Source organism: Channa argus, chromosome 9 (assembly GCF_033026475.1).
Source record: "Channa argus isolate prfri chromosome 9, Channa argus male v1.0, whole genome shotgun sequence".
Classification (NCBI taxonomy): Eukaryota; Metazoa; Chordata; class Actinopteri; order Anabantiformes; family Channidae; genus Channa; species Channa argus.
In genome coordinates, this window is record NC_090205.1 from 15,502,947 (window position 1) to 15,528,014 (window position 25,068).

At 38.0% G+C, this 25,068-nt stretch overlaps 2 protein-coding genes across 7 annotated transcripts in view; one reads left to right on the forward strand and one right to left on the reverse strand.

Moving 5' to 3' along the window:
* cers6 (ceramide synthase 6) lies at positions 1–16,811 on the reverse strand. 2 transcript variants are annotated; one of them, XM_067515814.1, is made up of 11 exons: positions 16,674–16,811; positions 13,848–13,953; positions 13,623–13,753; positions 8,291–8,348; positions 5,857–5,907; positions 5,673–5,765; positions 3,756–3,884; positions 3,530–3,636; positions 2,066–2,222; positions 1,895–1,918; positions 1–933 (listed from the first exon to the last, which is right to left on the reverse strand). In XM_067515814.1, the coding sequence occupies exons 2-11, from the start codon at positions 13,929–13,931 to the stop codon at positions 775–777; spliced, it is 993 nt and encodes a 330-aa protein (XP_067371915.1). In that variant the 5' UTR covers positions 13,932–13,953; positions 16,674–16,811; the 3' UTR covers positions 1–774. The 2 variants fall into 2 exon arrangements, with proteins under 2 accessions (XP_067371915.1, XP_067371914.1); XM_067515813.1 differs by lacking the exon at positions 16,674–16,811 and adding an exon at positions 14,645–15,460.
* stk39 (serine threonine kinase 39) overlaps positions 15,663–25,068 on the forward strand; it is a 19,939-nt gene continuing 10,533 nt past the window's right edge. For 3 of the 5 annotated variants that reach the window (XM_067515808.1, XM_067515809.1, XM_067515810.1), the window contains exons 1-12: positions 16,882–17,022; positions 18,698–18,810; positions 19,063–19,171; positions 19,389–19,527; positions 19,830–19,885; positions 20,538–20,647; positions 20,896–20,997; positions 21,213–21,346; positions 21,489–21,537; positions 21,761–21,826; positions 23,834–23,905; positions 24,802–24,924. In XM_067515808.1, coding sequence (XP_067371909.1) covers positions 16,917–17,022; positions 18,698–18,810; positions 19,063–19,171; positions 19,389–19,527; positions 19,830–19,885; positions 20,538–20,647; positions 20,896–20,997; positions 21,213–21,346; positions 21,489–21,537; positions 21,761–21,826; positions 23,834–23,905; positions 24,802–24,924 — 1,179 coding nt within the window. In that variant the 5' untranslated portion in view covers positions 16,882–16,916. Of the gene's footprint in view, positions 16,249–16,878; positions 17,023–18,697; positions 18,811–19,062; positions 19,172–19,388; positions 19,528–19,829; positions 19,886–20,537; positions 20,648–20,895; positions 20,998–21,212; positions 21,347–21,488; positions 21,538–21,760; positions 21,827–23,833; positions 23,906–24,801; positions 24,925–25,068 lie in introns of those variants that run through there. The other 2 variants (XM_067515807.1, XM_067515812.1) reach the window with 2 other exon arrangements.

Genomic DNA, 25,068 nt, shown 5'->3' on the forward strand with positions numbered 1-25,068 from the left:
TTTGGAATCCTCGTATTTTTTATTGAATATTTCAAACAACGCATGTCTGCCTCATAAGCATTTCATTAAAGGCACTTTTTTCTCTTATCAGAAAAGTACCAGAATACTTAACAAAATGCTTTGATAGGGAATACAGCATCTAGCCATATCTGATGCACACACATAATACTGTTATTGACATCTCATATACAGTTTGAGTGTAGAGTTTTTTAATTGTTTAATGTGAGTAACTTCACACATTAAAATTAATTTGTGAGTAAAGACAAACTCAGTGGCTGCTGTGACGATTCTACTCTAAAAGTAAACCCAGGTCTTCCGCCTTTTGTCAATACCATAATGTGTGGTGTGAAAAAAATGAAAGGTTGTTGTTCAAGGTTATTTATTCTTTAACACTGATGTCAAAGTAGAACAAATATCTGACAATCATCTGCAAATGTATTTATGAAAAATAAATACAACAAAAGCAAAATACCCCCCAGTATGCCAGACTACTGTATGTTACAAGTAGCATGCGTATGCCATGAAGAGGAATGCTTTCATTCATTGGCTAAACAAAGAGTGGGTTGTACTGATAAGAGTGTTTTGATAGCTCACTGAGTGCAATATATTGATAAAGAAAATTAATTAGGAAATTAGTAGAGAGTCAAACTAATAACAAAACTGCATTGACATTAATCTTAAGAACTTCCAGTAACAGACAGGCGATGTGTTTGATGTCTCCTACACAAACATACAGATGGTGCCTGTAGCATGGCTCCAGTGATGTCAGGTTAGTCAGTGTTCATCGGGATACAATGCTCCTGTAAAGTAGCCGTTGGTCCCGTGATTTTTATTGGTCCCGTTAGTGGCGCTGCTGTGGTGCTTGTGATTAGGTGGGGGGCTGTCGTCCTCATCAGAGCTGGACTCTATGTCGCTGCGGTCATCTTTAGAAACCTGGAGAAATGGAGAGATGATTGAGATAATTTTTTTCCCATTAAAAGTCCCGTCTGGGTCATTATCTGTGGTAGCCGTGCATGACACAATTACAAATGGGCTGTTGCACGTCACAATGGGAGGTATTCTGCCAATCAATATCAAGCTACAAGCTGTAAAAGCCATAAAATCTATTTGCAAACTCTAAACGATATTGAGTGGCAGCCAATGATTGTCATTGTTGCTATTTTGTTCCTTCTGTTAAATGACAGAAAATAATTGTTAAAAATGCAAATTGTAGCTTCTCAGAGCACAGATATGCAATTCATAATATTATAGAACAAAGACTATTGTCCAATTGAAAATTTAGATACCAGTGAATCTTTGGCAATTTTGGACCGATAAATTATTAAATAGCAAAATTGTTGGTTACATTTCTGCCAATCACATAAATCAATTAGCAGTAGATATTATAAAATTTGACGTGTCAGTTGGAGGCAAGCAAATATATTCAACATTTCCAAACAAACAGACTACAGCCCTGCTAGCAGCTATTGGAAGCACAGCAGTGACTTAAGCCATGTCCATGCTAATGTCAGCATAGTAACATGCTCACAATGACAATGATAATATGTAGAAATTTGCAGTTCAGTAACTGTTGCTAATTGGCTCTTAATTGTACAAGGTACAGTTAAGGCTTATGTAAATGTCACATTTTACATAAGTGTCACGTTTGTGAATAAGAACATCATGTTATTACATGTCACCTTGAAGGGAACATGAACATGTATGTGCCAAAGGTGAAGGCAAACAATTCAATAGCTATTGAGACATTTAATCTCAGTCAACTGGATAATATTGCATCTTTGATGCTAAATTAAGACTGATTGACAATCAGGACCACATGGCTGTTACTAGTACAAGATCAAAGGAAATGTAAAGCAAACTATTAACCGAGCTCTTTCTACTTTAGGATACTTACATGTAAGGGATTCCATTTTCCCACCTAGAAGATTTCAGGTTGGCAATGAGAACAGAGAGGAGAAGTCAAAAGGTGCTACTGAGTATACTACACAGTATTTATAGAAATGCTACCTATAAATGGAGGATTAAGCAGAAAAGCTTAAAAATGCGGCCATGCGTAGTCACTCACCTTTCCTTTGGAGATGGCTCGGCACGCTGTCTTCACTATGAGGTAGGACCAGAAAGAATGAAGAAGCTGTAGCAGAATCAGTAGAAGGTTGAAGACCCACCAAGATGGGTAGGGCCCCACAATCTCCCAACTCTCAAACAAGGTGGTGTTTAAAATCCTTCCATGGCAATAGAGGGAGCGAGACATAATTAAATGCACATGCTTTATGAGAAAAAACATACTGTATGAATTATAGGTGCTCTCTCTGAGTGGGAGAATGTCTGTTTTTGAGGACATGGGAAGGCAGATGAAACCAAAGAGAGGTCAGTGAAATGAAATGAGGCAGGCTATGCTCTAGTTCTTTGTCTTTCACAGAACACCTGGCGTTTAATGATGTGGTTTTAGTGCTGACAGATATGTCTTTGAAAAAGCATTTTGTTTATAGTTCAATATCAGCAGAGCATTAAATCTGTTATGTTATTAAAAAACAGCAAATGGAGTAGAAAAACAAATTATAGCTCGCTTGGCTTCATGACATACGATCAGAATTTCAAGGATCTGTGTTAAATTTATCCCTGGGCCAATTCTTGCAAATGGCTGTCTGTGAATCATTCTCCCGATACTGAAACCATAGCAACAGCTTTACAGTAATGACAACTTTACTACTGGAGGTGGGGGCTGACTACAATGAAGTGTAGGATCATCATATTACATTATGTGGAAACAAAGGCAGGGAAATGTTGGATGCCATCTTAAACCTTTTTAAAACTGTGCTGCACAAATAATCTAAAAGCATGTGTATTTCCCAAATGCTCTCTTCACAATAGATGTTCTTATTAAAGACAACAAAAACTGCTTCCTCTGAATCAAATCACGTTTCACTAGTGAAATGCCTGATAAGAGTGCTCCTCATGACAAACTTTAAAGAACTAAAACTAATTTGTCATAGCTCTGCAAATATCATGAGAGTGGTGCATTATGATTGGCAGTAAAAAAACGACTCTAATTCGACTTCTAAATGTCTGGGTAAAGCAAAGCCACAATAAAGTATTTGAACTATTTAAACCTCTCTGATAAAGCTAATTGGATGAATTAGCCACAGCTCAACAGGATGAATAAATATGATCAGACAAGAAACAGCGCAAAAATGATAAAAGATTCATGAGTGGAAACCCCTTTGATGTTTGCACAACCAGGTGAAACTTTGACACCGTTTCAATGATAAAGCAATAACCATAATTATCTGCTTTTCATTTGCTGATTTGTTTGGATTTCTTTGAGAGGTTTAAGCTGTTGTATCCATAGAAACTATTACTTAGCAACAAAATTCACAGAGATGTGTATGAACTGCCAACCATTGCCGAGAAAAAAGCACTGAGATGGTTGAGATAGTATCATGGCTGTGACAAGCTTTGCTCCCCATCACTGAAAACAGCAATCAGAAGGATGCTAACTATGGTGCACAGGAAGCTGAATAACACTCACCAGATGGGGTAAACTCCCAGCCTGGAACTTATGAAAAGAATTGCAAACATTGCAAACAGGAGGTTGCACAGTATCTGACATTTGGCATAGTTGGCCATCTTGGCAGCCTGAGGAACAAATATAAAAACACATGTAACATGTACTCCAATAACCCCAACCGCACACCCAGCCATCTTTGCCTCAATGTACCCATCTACAGACTTTTTGTTGGCTCAACCATCCTCACCTCTATCAGCACATCAGCTGCATCATGTAGACACATGACCAGAGTTCCCACTCGTGCCATGTTGTTCACATAGGAAAAGGTGATGAGGGAGATCGTTACCACGTGGTGCAGAAACATGATCAGGAAATCCTGGGGACACAGTCGTCAAGGAAATGTTACTCAAGTACTTTTCAAATGACTTTACAGCTGTTTGATTGACTGCATGCAGGACATATCCTGAGCATCTACTGCAGTATGATGTAGAAATGTGATAAAGTGAGAGGGATATGGTGCACAGCTTTGTGTGTTCATTAAAATTACACACAAGTATTATAGGAATGAGTAACGCCTTCTTGCTGACCAAAACAAACTGAATAAGTGAAACCACTGTGGAGCGCGAAGAGCCTGTTTTCAAAAGTGGCAGAGGAGGCAATATGTCTCTGAATTTTTGTGACCTTACCATATGTTTTACCCAAGTAGCAGCTGCACATTTTATTACTGCATTGATGAATGTCCTTCATCATAAAATCTCCTTTTGTTCAGTATTGCAACTGTGATTAGGACAGCAGTTGAAAAAATATTAATCATCACCTATTCAAACATTTCTATCAAGTGACTAAGTATTTATGAACACTGTGCTGTTAAGATTGTGTTGCTAAATTATGGATGAATTTATTGAATGTGTTGGACATACTTGACTTCCCAGCTGATGCTGCATTGAATAAAACTTTTTTAGTCATCTTAAAATATACCACAGTGTAAAAATATGTCATGATGTTTTTAAATGTGTCTTAAGTAAAAGTATCAGTATTAACCAAACTTACTGCAATTATCTAAAGTAAAAGTAATCTGTGTGGAAAACAGCTTATCTTATCTATTATGTCTCTATAGATTTTTGTTAGTGTTGACTAAGCAGAAAGAAGAATCACCAGTGCAACATAAACATAAAAATATGGGACATTTAAACTTTGGTCCAGTTTTGGTAAAAACAGTGAGAATTGTCTTACTGGAGCTCTAGATGACTAAGGATGTAGACAGGTGGCATGGGAAGTCTGCCTCTAGCAAAACTCTAGCTACTGAAATGTGTGTAAAACAGAGGATGAGAATCAAGATGAGGAGCAAGGGTAATAATAAAAGATACAAAATGCAAAGCAGGGCAAGAATGTGCAGGGACAACATACTGGGAATGGCAGGGTGTGAAGAGGACCTCCTCAGTGTAGGACTATGCATTAAAAAACTGAAAGGAGAAACAAAAACAGACAACATGCCGACAATCAACAAAAAGCTGACAGAGCGAAGGCGTACGGATCACTGCCGCTGTGGGTGCAGCGTGTGGAGTGTGCAGACGGACTGGAGACAGGAGTGACAGTTTAGTAAGATCATGGCTGGAGAGCATGCAAACTGATATGTAGTGAACCAAAGGTGTAGCCATTTGCACAGACCCAGTTAGTACCTTTTAAATGTTTAGGTTTAAATACATGCTTATATTATCATGTGAAGAGAAATTGTTTTATTTCACTGACTTTGTTCTTCAAGGACCTACATAATACCTGAGTATCTTATGAGACCAACATTATCAAAGCACTAATTTGGTGTGTTTCGAGGAGCGGATTACACAAAAGCTTTTCATCAAAAAGAACAAACCCGACAACAGCACCTAATAACAGCACCTTTCTCACACAAAGCTTAGGAAAAGTTTTTATGAAGTTTGACAGTGAGAGGCACAAAGCAAATGTAGACTAAACATCTCAGAACTATGGTAACAGTAAGAGAGAGATGGACAACCAGGTTGATAGTGACTGTGACAGTGCAACTTACAATGGGAGAGTCAGAGCATATTTTTCTGGATTCAATGGGAAACATTTGTGTAAAATTTAACAAACAATCTATATTGTTAGAGATGCACAATGCACTGTGTGTTTGGTGTGACATTCATACCTTCCTCCTGATATCTGTGAATTGGGAAAAGAGTAAGGACAAGTAGAAGGACAGCTCCAGTATATAGTAGTAATGGATGTCCACTGTCAGTGGCTGCATAAAACACAAAAAAATTATCACAAGTCATCTTACAATTTCTGAGCATGGGTGAAAATTACTGTTATTAAATTAAAAAAAATTATACCTGGTAAGGGTAGTTATACCAGCACTCTTTTGTGTTCCATAACCATGGAGTCTGTAATAAATGAAAACACTGACTTAAAATACATAGTAACCTATATGGAAGACATTTTTTGTGTCTGAAAATAAAATATGCAATTGAATACTAGTTACATAATTAAAATGCTACTGTAATATAGGTTAAAAAATTTAATCCACAACAATGAGTCATTAGTTGTATTGTATTACAAAAATATAGTCATTTAGTCATTCTTTCATTTATTATCAAGCAGACTTAGCTTTTCAATAAAACCTAGAAAGATCCAGCTCTGTTAATTACAGTGTCAAGGCAGAGTTATGCTGTTCCCACACATACAGTAAGAGTTCATTATTTCCTTGTTATTTAATATCTAACGCAAGCATATCAATATGACCACTGAAAAATAATAATCATGTTGATGGATTCTGAATTAAATGAAAGTGGATTATAAGATACTGAATCACTGCGTTGAGAGATGTTGGAGTGACCACTTTTATATATAATTAGACTGGACATCTAAGAAACCATCCTCATATTAAGTCCTGAGTGATAATATAATAAACACAGGATGAAAAGAAATAGTAAAGAATGTGTCACAGGCAAACAATGACCCACCTATGTGAGTTTACATCCCCTGCCCTCCTCTGCAGACGTGCTCTATTAATAAATCCCAGAGACTAGAGCCTGCAGCAGGGATTGCCAGGGAATGGACTATTTTCACAAAGTGCTTTGTCATGCAACTTATTTCTGTGACGTTTTCTCCTTTCTGCTATTGTATCTCAACTATTGCTTTGGAGATCAATCTACGTATTTTCATTCATGTATATGAAATGTATGAATTTATCTCAGCCACATATTTCAATAGCATCAAAGTGACCACCGGCTCACATAGTTTGTGAAAACTCTAAATTGTGCCAGTAACTCATCAGTAACCTCAACAGCTGCTGGGATTTCAAACTGTCAAGGAGAGTGGCGCTCGAAAACTCAAATTTTTTAAATCCTGAAGTATCCAAGGAAAATTACAATGGCAATGTACACCTAGTAATATAATACATTTTCAATTTTTACAAACTGAGTGGATGTGGCACAGACTGTGACAGGAAAAATAAGGTTTGAAGTAAAAATGTTTACTTTGAAATCTGGCCAATAAAAAAAATCTTATTTGGCCAAATGTTGTCCTGGTTAATTACAGCTGCTGCTACATAACTAATACACTGTATATTTTTCTAAAAAGCATAGATACAGTAGATATCCGTTTTAACAGAGATGTATTTGTGCATCTCAGGGTTAGATATGCGTCAGAAACTTATTCTTATTAAGCTGAGGACAGCCTGGCACAGCCCTGCTCTAAATGATTCTGAACATATAAAAAGGTGTGAGCTCCTAAATACAGTCCATTTTGGGCAAAAATCAAAAAGCTCCAGCTCATTTACCATTTGTGTTTTATGAATCAGGCATAAGTGGAAAGTAAATTTTACTCAATAGACTTTAATCATTAAAATCATGTGTCTTGTGGTTTCCTTACATCAAATCTTTCAACTATAATTCGACTATAGTTTTTCCACAAAACAGCATTAACTTTCAATAATAGTTAATCAGATCTTTATGTTTTAATTGTAATGTTATTTCAAACAACTGCACCTTTTTAATTGTGTAACATGTACAAATTTGTTAATATAAATATTACTCTGAACCAATCTCAGTTTTTACATTATCTAAATGATTTGAAGGGCAATGGTTTGGGGAACCTACAGACCCATAACTGCAATTAAAACAAAAAAACAAAAACAAAAACACAAAACAACCCATTTATGTTAAAACTAAAAAAAAAGCAAATATTACTGCTATCACTTCTTAGTGAAGAATAATCACAATAGCTTCTATCCACATGTGGAAATATTAGATTTATCACTTTATCCATTTAACAATAACATTTCATCCAGAACCCATTAACAGTGTAATTTTAATGTTTACAGTAAATTAACTGCCAATAAATAGCTACAGTCATCTCTTGAGTTCCTATATGGAATTGTTTTATGATTCTGCAAAGAGTAGGATGTTCATTTCAAATAACCATTGAACTAGTACCTCCCACACATGAATATTAATGGACTGCACAAGGACTGTTTTATTTCTCAACTGTTCCCCCTTTTACTTGAAATCTTGTCATAAGAGCTACCATCAATTACATATCAACACTCTGTACAAGGAAAATACTTTAATTACTTTAGAAAATTAGAACAGAACATCTCTTCTACCTGCCTGTCTCATGGCCAGGTATCAGTACATTCAGAAACCACAAGATTTTCATGCGGGGTATGAACCCTCTGTAGATAATGACTTTAAACCTCAATGACTCATACTAAGTCTAACAGTCATAACACTCACCAGTGCTCATTTGTTTGCAAGTCAGACTTACCTTTTTAAGAAAACGCACTCCGTAGGTAAATATATATAGATAGAATGTAAATCTCCACCTGAAAAAAAAGAAGAAGAAGAAAAACATAATAAATCTGACAGAAAGAAAAAAAGCTGCAAAATGACCTGCACACTTAGTTTTGTTACCCTGGTCTCTGTAATGCAATTTGAACTATTTACTGTGTTTAGTGGTATGTGCAGTACACTGCAGAACACTATGTGCCTCAAACACTATCCCTGTAATCAGAAATCTGAACTACTGTGAGGTTTTCTTACCCCCCCATCTGCAGTCTAGGGTGACTCATTATAAAAAATTGGGACATCATTGACTTCAGACTGGTTATGTCCAGAGGGAAACACAAGGCACTCAGTGTCCAGTCCAAGCCTAACCTGCTCTGTGCTTCATAGAACGCTGCACAGAATTTACAAAACCCCACAATGGTGGACAATTTGATCATGAGCTCTGAGGCGAAAACTACTTCGGCCGATACTTCAGTAGAAGATATGGATGTATACCAAACTCATAACAGTCAGCAACTGAGAGGAAGGATTTACATCAAGATAGAAAGCTAGTTTATATAGCTTATTTTACACAACACTGTAAACTGCATCAGACATAAGCACGTGTTTTTTTTGCAGAGAACAAAGCGAATTTTACTTTGAGGTTTGAATGAGAGAATCCTTGTTCAGTGTTACAGAGTTGTCACTGCGTTTCACAATAATTAGATTAAATTCTTTCCCCAGAGAAACATGTTTTCTGAGACCTGCATATAATTCTGAATACAGTCAAGACATTGTCATGAAGTAAAATGCATTGGAAAGGAGAAGTTAAACCACATTTCTGTGACATGAAGAAAACATCCTCTGTTCACTCCTATGGCTATGGCAACACTGATGCAGCTTTACATACTTTGCACTAAGTTGTCCCATGTGGTTGTTCCAGCTGACAGATCAAACATATTTTGAGAGTCACAACCTCGAAACACAGCATGACATAAACACTTACAGGGTACATCCATGGGCACTTCTCAGTCCACACACATTAAGCAGAGCAAGTCTGTTACGTGGATGCTTGTTTAAGAAGCCAGTTGTGTCTTTTTAATTATTACCAGACAACTTGTCAGCATGTTACCGTGGCCTGTGGAAGCTACCGTTTACTGCTTTTGTGCTTAATCAAAGGCACTGTAAAGCCAAAGCGACCTGCCACAGAGTGATGACTGTTGGGTGGCAACTGGTTTGCAAATCCTACAAGAATATCTTTCAAATTCTACGGAATCACTGCTACACATGACTCACAATAGCTTCCTGTGAATAGACAGACGTTTATTGTAATTAACTGTTCTCTCTAAGAGTTTCCATTTATTTTCACTTCATTTGTAAGGCTCATTGTTGATTTGCTGTATGTGATGTAGCAGCAACTAAAACGTTACTTCCTGTTACCAAATATAGTCAATAACATGAGCTTTTTGATGAACCAGTCCTGTGAAAAAAACAAAACACAGCTTTGGAGTAAAATAATGTCGGCCAATTTTTTCTTCTGGATGGTTCAACATAACAATTAGTCATGATGCTTCAAGTCTGGTCAAATGTCAGCTGGGAGAAACATTGGCTTTATTCCCACTTTGCTGTTAAATCTGCAGCAACACCTAATTTTGTCTGATTAGTAGACACGATTGCAAATCCCACACATAAAAATGTTGTTAATAGCCAGTCGTTTTAATGTGGTGTCAGAAGACTGCAACTAATTTTAAGGAAAAATGGGTGCGGCTGTCCTCTGTGAAGAACATGTGTATGGCTCATCTCTCAGGTTGAGTAAAAGCATCTGCTGAGCACGAACATGCTTATTAGCTGTCGGCTTGGTATCTACAGAGCTGCTTCTGTGGAGGTGTGTTGGTTAAAAGGTATGAAAATTATACACCTACATATTGGTTAGAGGAAGAGCGGAAATGAGCATAGCAGCAGCTAATAATAGTATGAGTGTATAAAGGTCAATGTCTAAGCTCATTTTATTTTTTAAGATTCTACTGTAGGCTTCAATTTTATGTCTGATGAAAGGAAAGGAAACATGGGAAATAATGCATTAATTAGTGAACTTTAAAGGCAGAGTAAGATGTAATTTATTGTCTGTAGATACAGCTACCGTAGTTATTTCCTACCAGATTCCAGATACAGTGGCACTTTTTTCTATATTTCTGCACACATTTAATTTAAAACATGATTATATTTTTAGACATATTTGTGTATTGCAAAAGAATGTGAACCAAGAATTAACAGTTTATTTGAAGGGCAAAATAGATTCTGATGTTTTGATCAATGAGATGACAATAAAATGTGAGTCTGGGAAGCCTGTTTGATTTAAATAAATAAATAAAATCCAGGTATTGGCTGTTGAAGTCTGATCTTGACAACATAAGTTTGTAGAAGTATGTCATGGCTTAAACAAAGGAGATTTCTGAAGACCTCAAAAGAAGAGTTGTTGATGCTCAGGAGTCTGGCAGAGGTTACAAAAGATTTTCTAAAATGTCTGGATGCCATTCAGCACCATTGTTATCCTCTCTAGGAGTGTTTGACCAACAAAAATCTCATCAACAGCAAGGTGTGTAATAGTCCGGGAAATCACAAGAGCAACAGGGTAACGTCTGGGAAATTGAAGCCTGCTCTTACACTGGCTAATTTCAATGTGCATGAGAGAAGAACATTGAACAACAATGGTGTTCGAGCCAGAGCTGCAATGAGGAAGCCTCTACTTTCCAAAAAGAAAACTACTGCCCATCTAAAATTTGCTCAAGGCCATGTGGATAAGGCCGAAGGCTCTTTAAAAAACATTCTGTGAATTTGGTGGAGAGGACATTCTTGCCTTGAATAAAAAGCAGCATGTTGGGTGATGACCAAACACTGCAAACTTTATTCCATCAATAAATCATGGTGGTGGCAGTGTCATAATTTAGGCCTGCTTTACTGTTTCTGGGTCACACAAACACTGTAGGAAAATATGAAGGTATCTATTCTTAACACACTAAGACAATGACTTTAGATACACGAGTCATTCTACCAAAGAATAGTTAAAACAAAAGTACTTTTTTTGGAATGGCCAAGTCAAAGTCTGTAGAAATGCTGTGAATTGACCTGATGTTCAGGCAAGTAAGCCAACCACCATCCCTGAGTTAATGCTGTTCTAAAAAGGAGAATGAAATCCCTCAAAGCTGATGTACAGCCCTGGGAGACATTTACTGGAAACACTTGTATGAGGCCCTAAACATTTTTTTGGTCATATTTATGGAGAAATACTGGGTTCACAAACATTCTAGTGTCAATATAACTGCCTTGAAAGATTCATTGTACAAAATTACGTTAGGAAGATGAGATCAGACAGGAAAGGAAACTATTTAGGACATCAAAGCGTGATCCTGCTTCAGCCTGTTGTAAGAAAAAGTGGAGACACGAGGAGCTTGCAGGTAAAACTACACTGCAAAAACAATTTATCTTAATTTGTCATTGCGGCTCAGATGGAGACTTGAAATTCTACACCTTAGTAAGTAAGTTCTGCCACAGTGGTAAAATAAAACTGCTTGTATATATTAAAATAAATACATTTCTATTGGTTTCTACAGTTTTTCTTGCTACAAAAAAAAACTTTAAACCTAAAGAGGTAACTATGCTTTGTAAAAAAACAAACAAAACCAAAACAATAACATGAGCTTTTTTATATTTTGGGAAAAATAGAGTCAGACTCAATGCCTAGTAAACGCACTCCATGCAGACTTCATTATTTCCAAACAAAATGTATCTGCTACATACTCTCTCTTTGTATAATGGAAATAATAGACAACGGATCAGCTGTTCTAACAACTGAGATACAAAGAATGCTATCAGTCTGCAGCAGCTGTGCAAGGAGACTTAATTAGTGAACAATCGCTGCTGGAAGAACTGAAGCCAGCCACGTTTGGAAAACTGCACTGGAAGCAACAGAGACTGAAAACCTGGCCAAACCATGGAAAAGCTGATTGTGTCTGCAATCAGTTTTGCTGTATGTGAATAACAGCTTTCATAGAATCGTTGCCTAAAAATAATGAAAGCCAAATAAGCATGTACAAAAAGCCCATCCATATTGGAGAAGGGCATAAGTCTTTTCTTCTTTATAAGAAAGCAATTGTGATTTGTCAAGATTCCTCTTTGAGGCTGTAATGGAAGTCCAGGGGTATAATCAGCCAACAGTGTCCTGCAGAGTGAACCGCAGCCTCAGGCGGGTCAGAAGACGCGAGGCTCCCTGCATCTCAAACTGCCAGATTGGCTCTACCGGTGTCAGACATGACTCTGGTCTGACAGCCACACTCGCTCGTTGGCCTTTAACATCACACTGCTAAGTAACTGCAATCTCCCTGATGGCAAACGCACTACTGCAGATTAGCCAGTTCTTTATTACAGCCTGAGTGGGTTTGTTGGTTCGCAGTGGGACACATTCAGCTATTACCCCACAGCAGCAGTATAACATGCTGCAGAAACTACTGTGTGTAAGAGGCAGTAACAGGGAACCAAAAGTGAAGTCGTAGATGGCCGCTTATATAGCACTTTTTATGGCTTCATAACTGCTGTTAAAGGACCAGGCCAGCATTACTGCTTCTGTTTGCTCAATAAAAACAACCAGAGTTGCTCAGTTATTTAATAATGACAAAAGTAATCAGATACTATTTTGAAAATTGATACATTCTTTGCGTTATTTTTCTAAACAAACAAAAGGCAAATATTCACAAGTTGCAGTTTCTCAAATGTAAAGATTTACTTTGATTGCCTTGTTATGTCATTGATAACTGAACATGCTTTTGGACTTTTGGTTGGACAAAACGAACAATGTGAAGTCATCTGAGAAGTAATGTATGTATTTTTACTACTTTCTGACATTTTGGATACTGGATAATTATCAGTTAACAGAGAAAATAGTAATAATGAATAAAGAAATTGAAATTTCCTATTTGTATAATATAGAAAAGTACCTTGATAGTACTTTTTTGGTAAACTATGTTCCTGATTGTGTTACTTTGTGCAGGCACTTTCCCTTCATTTCCATACATGAAAATGAACTTGCTGAGACAAAGTGTGAACATCATGCCTGCTTTTACTACTGTCACAGTTGTATTATTGATGAATGGTGAGGCAGCACAGTCTATTTAAATCCATCTTCCCTTACAAATGTATTTCCCACCAACACACAGCCAACAATAATAAAACATACAGGACGCTCACCGCGAGCATGTAAAATTTCCTTTCCTCACATTCTATGACATGAACAGAAAATGACCTGCAGCATTTATGTTCTGGGGTGTAGTTTGCCTTACATGCTTTCAGAGAATCGAGCGAGAGTGCTGGGTTTCTCCTGGTTGCGCCGCTGTCTGAACCAGCGCTGGATGGTCCGAACATCCCAGTCAAGCTGCTTGGACAGGCCTTCCAGCCTCTTCTCATCTGGATGCTGACAAGAAAAATAAACGCTTCATGCACATGTAGCTTTCTTTGTAGTGGAAATGATCACAAAACCATAACAATGCGAGGAGAACCTGCACCACCTTGGTTATAGCAGTGAAAACCTTCTCAAGGATGGCATTAGGTTGTGCTTTTTGGGGGCCATTGGCTTGGATCTTCAGGCCCATGGCACATGGTCTTGCAATAAACCTGCAATGAGAAGATCAGGACACAACTCTGTCAGCATGAAAACAGAGATAATGTCAGTCACCAAGGTGAATGTCTGTCTACAGCTATAGGTCAGACAACTTTCCCACATTATATTTTTAAAATAATATTTTCAGACAATATAAAGCATTATGAGGGATGAATGCAGATCACAAGTGAAGGGTTTAGCATGGGAATTGAAGGCCTCACTCACTACTCCCCTAAGAGACTCCTGACCCACATAAGCTGAGACCATCATGATGACTCTGTTTCTGACTGTAGTGATGATTGTACAATATTAGTGAGAGATATGGTGATGCAACCTGCACTCTATGACAACTACAGCAGCACAGTTAAAGAAACCCAAAACGAGTCTCTGCTCAGCATGGTGCTTCACTGAATTTTGTGTCTTGGCTGGCAGGACCCTAGCTGGATAAGGCGGGTATGGTAACTTGGCTGCACCGTTTGTCCACTCACAGATGCATCGAATGCAGACAGCGCGTAATGCTGCAGGCCTGCAGAGAGAAGGATGATCACCTCTGGTGATTTGTTGGCTAACCACCTAAGATGCCATTGTTTAGGTATCAGTCATAAACGTGTACCGCGGGATGTGCTGTATCATTCACAGAAACATTTCAGCGACATAACGAGCGGTATGAAAGGAGCCGGGATTACCACATGTGCTGAGACCCACCTTTCGAAAACCAGCCGTATCATAAAGATGCAGAATGCTAGAGGACACGCCAGATAGAGGTCCTCGGCTTGCGGGAACGTTGCCTCGTCTGTGTTTTTTAAGTCAGCCCAGGTTACGTTATGGGGGAGCCAGAACCTCTCGTTCCAAAACCACGCCAAAATACCGGCCATCTCCCTACAGCAGACTGTGTGACCGGGTCGAAGGAGAAAGCGATGGCCCGCTGTATCTTGGAGGTCTGTCACAGACGATCTGACCGTGGCGACGCGGCTGAAGATGAGATATCCGTATGAGATCGCCGTCCGTCCGTTTCCCCTCAGCTATTCAGTGTAGGGAAGTAGACTCAATCAGCTCCTCCGCAAGTGATTGGTGCGTTGAAATGTCAGGCAGAACAGTCTGTGTACGTTTCACTGGCTACCACGGCGTGATCAAGGTAAACCACCGCGTGCTCTGCCCATTATGACTAATCAAACCATAACAGCAGGTGAACTGACTGGGCAGGATGTTCATTCTGTGAACGGCCTTTGATTTACACACAACTTGCAATTTTATGACTGTGCGAATCGCACAACACCTTTTCAGTCAGACGGTGTGTCAGCTTGAGTGTGTCTTCACATCAAAACAGACACCGATCCTTTATTAATTACAGTAAAACAGAGAAAGGTATAATGGCAACAATGGAGCAGCAGGCGTGAAGACCACTCTGCTGGGTAAACAATGCCACCTACTGACAGCCCATCCATCCGTTCATTATCCATGCTGCTAAACGTGCTGGGGGTGGACCGCTTCATAAATAAAATATATACATGTTTACATACATCCATTTTTCTGGCAGGTGATATATTTAGCCATCAGAATAATATATATAGTAGCTATTTTTATTAATCTGTTGATTAATTATTCTGCATAACAAAAATGTGCTGATTATTATTTTGGATTTCCAAAATCAAAAGGTGATGAATTAGGTATTATTTTTAAAAAGAGAAAAAAAAAGTTAAAAATATTCGCATTTGAAATAATGGAACCAGGGTATGTTTCTGCTTTATATATATATAAAATAGTTGCTAGTCAAGTTCTGTCCGTTGCTTAAATGTTTCCGTGTGTATTAATGAATTTGATCAGATCTGCAGTGTGTTGGTAAATCGCCGTTCCCTTATCATAGGTTAGACCATAAAACAATGGCGCCATCTACTGGACGCATCAACACACATCTCTTAGGTATTATTGTAGTTTTAGATCCCATTATTGAATTGCTACATACGTGTCAATGTGTCACAAAAAGACCCGGAAAAGTAGTTGTGTTTGACAGAAACTCATCTAGACATTGATTTATCTTTTTCACCTATTATACCTAAAACATCAATTTAAATATCTTCGCAGCCTCTGTAGCCATCTTCACGATAATTGATTTTAATAGAGCTCTTCCTGTGTGAGTGACATGTTCCCGGCATGGTGTCTCTGTGCGCGCTCACGTGTGTGTGTGGTCCGTTATTTTCCGGGTTGTGCTCTCATCGTTGCTACAGCAGCTGCTCATAGAAATGTAGACGTAGACTGCGTTGCGGCCGCTGCTGGTTTTTGGGGCGATGCGTCAAAGCAGCGTCATATTGGTACGGGGAGCTGCGTTTGCTGTCTGTTCGTCTTCCACTATTAAAATCAATTTCTGCTTGGTTTGGTAAACATGGCTGACATGGCTTATACATTAAATTCAAAATTCGTATTTTCATTCTACTTTTTGCATATAATGTTTTAAAGAGGAACTTAAGATAAAGCAATCAAACGTTGAAACCATCAGATCTTCTCAGAGGCCAATTTCAAGCTTAAGAAATCTGTCTCTGTGTTTTATGAATCCCATGTAGAATTTAGCTAGAATTCTTAATAACTAAATTAATCAATCTGTTGTGAAATATTTCTAATTTTCATAATGACGTTTCAATTTTAAGTCATATCATTTTATATATGTATTACCGTGACTATCCTTACATTGAGCTCAATGTCAGGTAACTTTTTTAAATTAAGTTTTACTTTACTTTACCATAACGTCGACTGGGCCAGAAACCCGCTGCAACATGGCGGCAGCAGAGACGCACATCAACAGCCGGATGTGGCCTCTATGTGTGTATATCTATAGTCGCTGCCAGCTGACACTTGTATCAAGGAGGTGAGGTCAAACTTCTCTCTCTCTCTCTCTCTCTCTCTCTCTCCCCCATCTGTGTGTGTCTGCTGGTGTCTGAGAGAAGAGAGAAGCTGCTAGCGCAGCATCATTATCATCATCATCATGGCGGATCACGGCGATTCTCCTGCTCCTGTCCAACAAACGCTGCCTGCGCTGACAACCAGCTGGCCTATTATCAGGGAGTCGTACGAGCTGCAGGAAGTCATAGGTTAGTGGCCAGAGATGTGATGAACGCTGTGTATTTTCACAGAATGACACGCTGCTGCGCGGCTTCTCATCTGTGTGTGACGACGAGGGCCTACCGGCTTTTTCATGAGCGGTAGCCTCCTGCAAGGCTTTGCAATGCGGATGTTAGCGGGGACTTGTGTGTAGTTCTAATGCAGAGATGTTCGTGACCGAGACGGTGCAGAATCATGGAAAATGTCACACCACCTCAGTGCGCATTACTATTTCAGATAATAGAGACCAGCTTCAGCACTACGAGTTTATGGCGTGTGTCCAAATGTAACAGCCTTTAGTAAAATCTCAGACGCTGTGGTTGTGTAGAGACCGCAAAGTGTTACGGTAGTTGTGGTGTCCGCGATGGAAGAATTAAATTTTCTTTCACGTCTGACGTGAACAATAAAAATACATCTACATGTGCGTGTTTATTATAATTAAGCAATTGATATAAAAAGATAATAATATATTGACAGTGTAGGCCTACCGGTAGTAAAATGTAGACTAACCAAAATGATTCAATATCCTGTTTTTTTTTGTTTTTTTTTAAATGCACAATTTAGTAGCAGTAGGAATAACCATTAATTGTATTATTACATGAAGTATTATTGGTTAGTCTACTTGTTTATTTTAAATGGCATAAGAAGTGAACAATTCCCATTATATCTCCTCAGTTCATTTCTACCTGTTGGTACAGTCCCAAATTCACAAAGCAGTTCTCAAAATAGTTGGTGGTACATTTTCTGTCAAGCCACAAATAGATAAGTTGACAAAGTGTTTCAGTAATAGTTACAATTGTCATGGTTCAATAACGGGGAAACACACTCTCACTGCCTTGTTAAGCATTGTTTATACAGCATTTAGTGAGAGAAAATAAAAACATTCCAACATATAGTCTGTGCATTATGCCTGCGATTATTATGAGGTTGGAAACCTTGTACTTTTACTGTAGAGACTAGGGTGTGTTTGTGTTTGTGGGGAATAATTGGAATAAATTGTGAGGTCATCAACAACTATAACTCGTATTTATATTTTCCTGTATAAGCCACATAATGTTATATTCCTGTGTTTTTATGAACCCCATGTAGAATTTAGCTAGAATTCTTAGTAACTAAATTAATTAACAAAGGGAATCTGAAAAGTACTGAAAAAGTGCCAAAGGATGAGGCTTGAATATTTTGGCAAATGCATGTAAGAGCTGACAAGTCATATCATACAAGAACTAACACCACAGCTGTGTACTTCTTCATGAGCCCCCCTCGCCTGTTCTCATAATCAGCTGGTAAACTGTCAGATCTTGCTTATTTTCTTATCTGCCACAAACAGTTGACAGGCAATATGCTGTGTGTTGTAGTCTTCCTGAGAACAACTTCACTACTCCACCGGGGCCTGATTTTAAAATAACCCAAGTTAATAACTCATCGTGTTGGGAAAATGTCTATAAAAGTCAGTTTACAGCATGTCACTGTTCTTGGTAAAATATGTCAGCCAGCATACACGTAAGTTTAATTCCATAACATAAAAACACAAACCTTACAGGCAGACATCTAAACAAATTCCATAAAACCACAGAGTGATCTTTAATTTGGGAGTTATCTCCCAGCGGTGTGTCCCGTTTTCCTCTCATCTGCTTTGTCATTGCTCTGTTGTGGCTGTGATTTCAGGCAGTGGGGCCACAGCTGTGGTGCAGGCAGCCCTCTGTACCCCCAGACAGGAGCGCGTGGCCATAAAAAGAATCAACCTGGAAAAATGCCAGACCAGCATGGATGAGCTATTGGTGAGTGCAATAAATTGGGCTAAATTCTCAGTGTGTGTTTGTATCTTTCTCTAATGAATTACTGCTACTTTGCCTCTAATCAATATTATTGTTCTCTTTAATCAAAAAATCCGGTATCTGTTGTTCTTAATATTGGAACGACAATATTGCTGCAATCTGGTTTGCTGCGTACACACAAAAGTAAAACAGATTAAACGATTAAAAGTGAAATGTCCAGTTTTTGTGATATTCTGTTAATTCTCCGCAAAACAGAAAGAAATTCAAGCAATGAGCCAGTGCTACCATCCCAATGTTGTCAGCTATTACACTTCCTTTGTTGTGAAGGATGAACTTTGGTTGGTCATGAAGCTTCTCAGTGGGGGTAAGTGTCTCCTGCCATGCGACATGGAACTAAATCACTTTGGTTTAAATCTCTAACACTTTGGTTTAATTATACATGAACTCTTAGTTAATGCTATGATGTCACCTGCTATTACCACCTAGGCAGGCTAAAACCTACATTTACAGTATTAATCTAATAAATTAATTGGTTTGTTTTTTCTGTGGGGTCTTTTTATTTTTAATTTTTATTTTTTTAGGTTCTATGCTGGATATAATTAAGCACATGGGCAAAGAAGATGACAAAAATCGAGTTTTAGATGAGCCTATTATTGCTACAATATTAAAGGAAGTGCTGGAGGGCCTGGACTATCTGCACAGGAATGGACAGATTCACCGGTAACACTTTTTGTAATTGTAATATATATGTAATTTGTAAATAATATTTAAGTAACTAGCGGAAATGTCACACGCACTGGATAAGAGAGTTTAACAAATGACTAAAGTGATAAGCAAAATTAAAACAATTTCTGTAGTGTATTTATCGATCTGCAATGCCATTATTGTAATCTGTAAAGTTCCTGGATTTCAATGACCTTGAACTTGGCCAGAGATCCAGAAAGTGGTGAGCTGTGGGCCTCATTCACATGAATGGAAGAATCAATACTGCTCCATATAACTTTGATGTTTGTTGACCTCAGGGATGTGAAAGCTGGGAACATACTACTGGGAGAGGATGGATCAGTTCAAATTGCAGGTTTGTCAAACAGTTTAGGCCTTTCTAAAAGTGTGTGTGTGTGTGTGTGTGTATATATATATATATATATATATATATATATATATATATATATATATATATATATATATATATATTTGGGGAAAGAAAATAATATATAGAGAGAGAGAATATATAGATATCTCCACTCGACCCTTCTTTTTTTATATAAATATATGATGCGTTGTAGAAATTTCTACATCGTATTGAGAGAACTTGTCAAAGATTACTGTTAACCCTTAATTTTAACTGATATCATATGCAGTGATACTGTTATATTGAATAAATATTATTCAAAGACCAGGTTATCACAGAAGCAGAGATACTTTACTCAAATTAGGATAGGTAAGAAAAAATGGCAACCAGAAGGTGAGAGTAAAACTCTTTATTGTGACACAGGAAACTAGCTGTTTTGTGTTCTGTTTTTTTTCCCATATCCTCTACTAATCATGCAGTTTTTTTTATCTGTCACAATCATTGCTTAACAGAGAATTTCAAAGCCGCTAATTGACATTGTTTTGTATTTACTAAAAGGCCCTTGAATGCTTCCATGTCAGTTACAACACACACATACAACATATCAAGGATTTTGTCATTTGTAAATGATCCACTGCTTATTCATCTTTATTTTCAGATTTTGGAGTAAGTGCATTCCTAGCCACCGGAGGGGATATGACTAGAAACAAAGTACGAAAGACCTTTGTTGGCACACCATGCTGGATGGCGCCGGAGGTGATGGAACAGGTGAGTCAATATCAATCCATGCAAAAGTCAGCTGCGGTTGGTACTGTAACGCTTGTTATAACTCACTGGGAATATATTCTCCTGAGCATAGTGCAAATTAATTTCCTTATGTAGTGCTATTATGTTAGGAAGTTTTGACATGTTCGCCTCCTAAATCACATTAGCATAAATCCCACAGACTTGTGCTTCAAAGTGCTATTGATATTAAAAAAAAATTGACTGTACAGTTTTCTGTTTTGTACCCCCAGGTTCGAGGCTATGATTTCAAAGCAGATATATGGAGTTTTGGAATTACTGCTATAGAGTTAGCAACAGGCTCTGCACCATATCATCGCTACCCTCCCATGAAGGTACTTGCAACATTTACTAGCTCTAGCTGGACAAGAAAACAAAGCCATGACCAGGCTGCACATGAGCCGATTTTACTGTTCACAACATTTCTTTCAGTTTTGTGCTGTCAGTTACTTTTCCTCATCTTTGACATTTGTGCTGTTGCGGAAATGTGTGGGCAGTTTTGACCATTTCTTTTCCTGTGTTTTTTTTTTTTTTTTTTTTTTTTTTTCAGGTTTTAATGCTTACCCTACAGAATGACCCACCAACTCTAGAGACTGGTGTAGAGGACAAGGAAATTCTAAAAAAATATGGCAAATCATTTAGAAAGCTAATAACTATGTGCCTTCAGAAGGATCCCGCTAAAAGGTTGGCTCCACATTCCATATATCTACCAAACATTTAAGTGAGGAGGGCTGATGCAATCTGTGATCAATAACGAGCACTCCTTTAACATTCAGTGAGTGCCCTGTGACATATTTTTAACAGTTGCACTTCTCTTTTACTTTAGGCCTACAGCTGCAGAGCTTTTGAAGTGTAAATTCTTCCAAAAAGCCAAGGTATGTGTTTTAACTTGGTTATGTATATTACGGTAATATTTTCCATAACTTCATAAAGTTGTACATACTTATAACAACATATAATATAAAAGTTAACCTATGCACTTTATCATAATATACTCCTGAGGATGTAATTGCATTTTAAATAATGATACCATTTAAAATCCAAACATTTTACATTTTTGTGGTTATGATGATTCATACTTTGATTTCTGTCTTGCAGAACAAAGAATATCTGGTTGAAAAGCTTTTGTCTCGTGCCCCAAAGATCTCCCAGAGGGCAAAGAAGGTATGTTTACACAAATATTCCCCGACAAATATCTCAGTTATTCGCTGAACACTACCAAATTATGGCAGCGACCTGGGGAAGACTTAAATATCTCTTTTCTTAGTGGCTTTAAGCTGCACAAGCTGCCCACTCTGACTTTCTTTAGCACCACATACATAGATTATGTAATGTATAAATATGGGCCACCGCATAGTCAAATGATTCAGATGTGTTTGTATCAGTGTTTCCTGTGCAGCTCTCTGCATGTGGTCCAGTAAAGACAAGTGGGTTTGATTGAATAGTTAACACCAGGCAACAGGATCAACGTTATTATTGCTCAGTTTGCTTTGCTCTCAGCGGCCCACTAGTTACAGTTTATTAGGAGGGAGTGCACTTTGCAGACACAGCTGATATTGGCTTCACATGTAACTGGACAGAATTAGCTAGAGAAGGCCACTGCTGGACGGTAGAATGACTGAGTGGACTTTACACTAAAGAGCGATGCACCCTTTGGCTGGAGTGGATTCTCTACATTAGGCTTTGATAGTGCAGTGTATTACTGTCACCACTTTTCCAGTTTAGTCTGTATTTACAGTTCTCTCTTAACACAAATGACATGCAAGAGTGAGTGTCACATGTGCTACAGTTTTGTATTTTTTTCACTCTAAGCTAACTGTAATTTGCTTTAATGTGTGGATTCTTGTTAATATTGTAAAGCATGCAGAATATATGCAGCATGTCAGATTCACTCAATACTTTTGGTGCTTAAAATGCCACTGAGACAGTGCCCTTGTTATTCTTTGCTGATTTGACCTACAGAGTCATCTACATTATGCACTCAGCAAATGTTACCCAAAGCCTGCAGAGACAAGCAGTACTGCAGAAACATTGTCATCTCAGGATTCAGTGACCTTTCTATATCAAGATCACAGCGTCCACTCTTTCCAAAATTTCAGTCAGCTGTTGTCCAATTATTGTCTAATCTTTGCATTTATCTCCTCTCAATACACAAGCACCTCACATCCCATGACTTATGTGAGCTGCTGAACTGCAATAGTTTTCTCCTGCCCTTTGTTTCTCTGTTCCTCGGTGGTTGTGTTTAGCTTGGTAAGTTTTGTCCTGTGTGTCATTTTAGGTACAAGCAGGAAACAACCAGTACAGATTTAAGGGAAAAGATTTAAAGCCTGACAGCTCATATAAAAGTGTGCTCTTTAAATTGACTTTTAAAGGCACCTTACTTCTCATGTGAATTCTCCAATGAAAAGTAGATGGCAGATCCCCTGGCTAGCTGTCATCAATCAAGTAATTTTAAATGAACAGTTAAACAAATGAAAAAAGAAGGATGTGAGTGAAAAAAGGAAATTGCTTCTTACGTAACCCAACAAAGAAGACTTTGTCAAGGTTGTTATATATGAAATGGGAATGTTAAAAGAAACATGAAATCCATCTTGTGCAGGGTCGTTTAGTATAAATAGCAAGTACATGTAAGTTGACTGACCAGCAGAGGGCACCCTGACACCCACAATGGAGTTTTTATGTCAGAAAACTGAAAGATTTCTTGTTAAAAGCTTAGACATTAGTTTCTTACAAACAAGGTGGTGGGTTGTCCTCATTGATTTGTTACATAATAAAACTGGGGAGAATAAAAATTGATTTGCATTGAGTTCAAATGTATGCTTCACTGCACAAATGATGATAGATTTTTGAGTACTGCAAGGATGACTGCTGAAACCCAATTTCAAAATCCACAGCATTTTACTTGAATATGAAGCAGTTAATTCCTGAAAACACTGACAGCGTCATGATTTTATTAAAATTCTCTATTACATTTCCATCATTTCCGATTTTTGTCAGCTGCACATATTGTGTATCCTGTATGTCTTTGTGTGTGTGTGTGTGTGTGTGTGTGTGTGTGTGTGTGTGTGTGTGTGTGTGTGTGTGTGTGTGTGTGTGTGTGTGTCTGTTCATGTTAGATGGGTGATCATGTATGGCTACTGAGTGTATTGATCTGTATCTGTTTTGCTCAAGGACCCTGAGCAGAATGGTGGGAACCTTGGTTCTGTGTCAGGTTTGGAAAATAAACCTGACACCACCAGAAGGGTAGAGCTTCTTTAACTTTGACCTTGCCTAGAGCTGGGGAGTTTATTTGACCCTGGTGGTAGTAGCTTACAGTTTTGTGTGCTGTCGCTTCTGTAACACTGTGGTGCTCTCTTATCTTACCTCACACTGTTAGAGTAGTTATGTATCGCTTGCCTTACATGCTTTATCAGACAGTAGAACTACACAAACTACAAGCTTTACGTATGACTCTGCCGTACTCATCTGATTTTTTATGCCGGTTACCTTTTTATAAGTACTGGTTATATAAGTACTGGTGTTTAATCAACTTTAAATCATATTAGATATATCTCTACTGTTCTGTACTTATTGTGCTGTTGTCAGTTTTGTAAGCCAGTACACTGACATTCAATCCAATGGATTGTTTTATTGTCCATTGTTTTAACCTTCAAGGTCCTTGTTAGGCAAACATCACATTTTTGTTTTTTTGTCTCATTTATTCCTACACTATTAACCCATGAAAATTAGCCTAAAGCATAATTTTGTAAAAATGTGCGTGTTCATTTTTACAGAATAAAATTAGACAGGTCGTATATAATTTCACTATTACAAGTATCATTGTTGGGTCATGAATACACTTTACTCAAGTGACATTTCATTCACCCCCCCCAACAACATCAATAAACGAAGTCTACAGGGCAAACTTAAAAAGTAATTTTCTTGATATTAGTCCAAATAATTCTGTTTATAAATGGCAACAATAGACATTTTTTCCAATAACTCATCACTGGGGGTCCATCACTGCAAGAGCTACTGCTCTAATCCAAAGGCTTGTAAAAGCGAAAGGAATTGTGGGGAAAACATAATGCATATGTGTACAACTACAGCATGAATAGTGTAATTGACGTTTAGTGTCGTCTGTGTGTTTCGTGGTCCAGGTGAGGAGAGTCCCAGGCTCCAGTGGCCACCTGCATAAAACTGTGGATGGCGACTGGGAGTGGAGCGATGATGAGCTGGACGAGGGCAGCGAAGAGGGCAAGGCAGCAGTGAATCAAGGCAGGGTGGGTGGGACGTCTGTTATTACATATTTATCTTTATACTTATTATAGGTATTAGTAAACATTTTATAATACATCTTCATATTTTTTAAACCTTTTTGTTTCAGTTAACTTGTTACTATAATCAAATCTAGAATCTAGTTAATA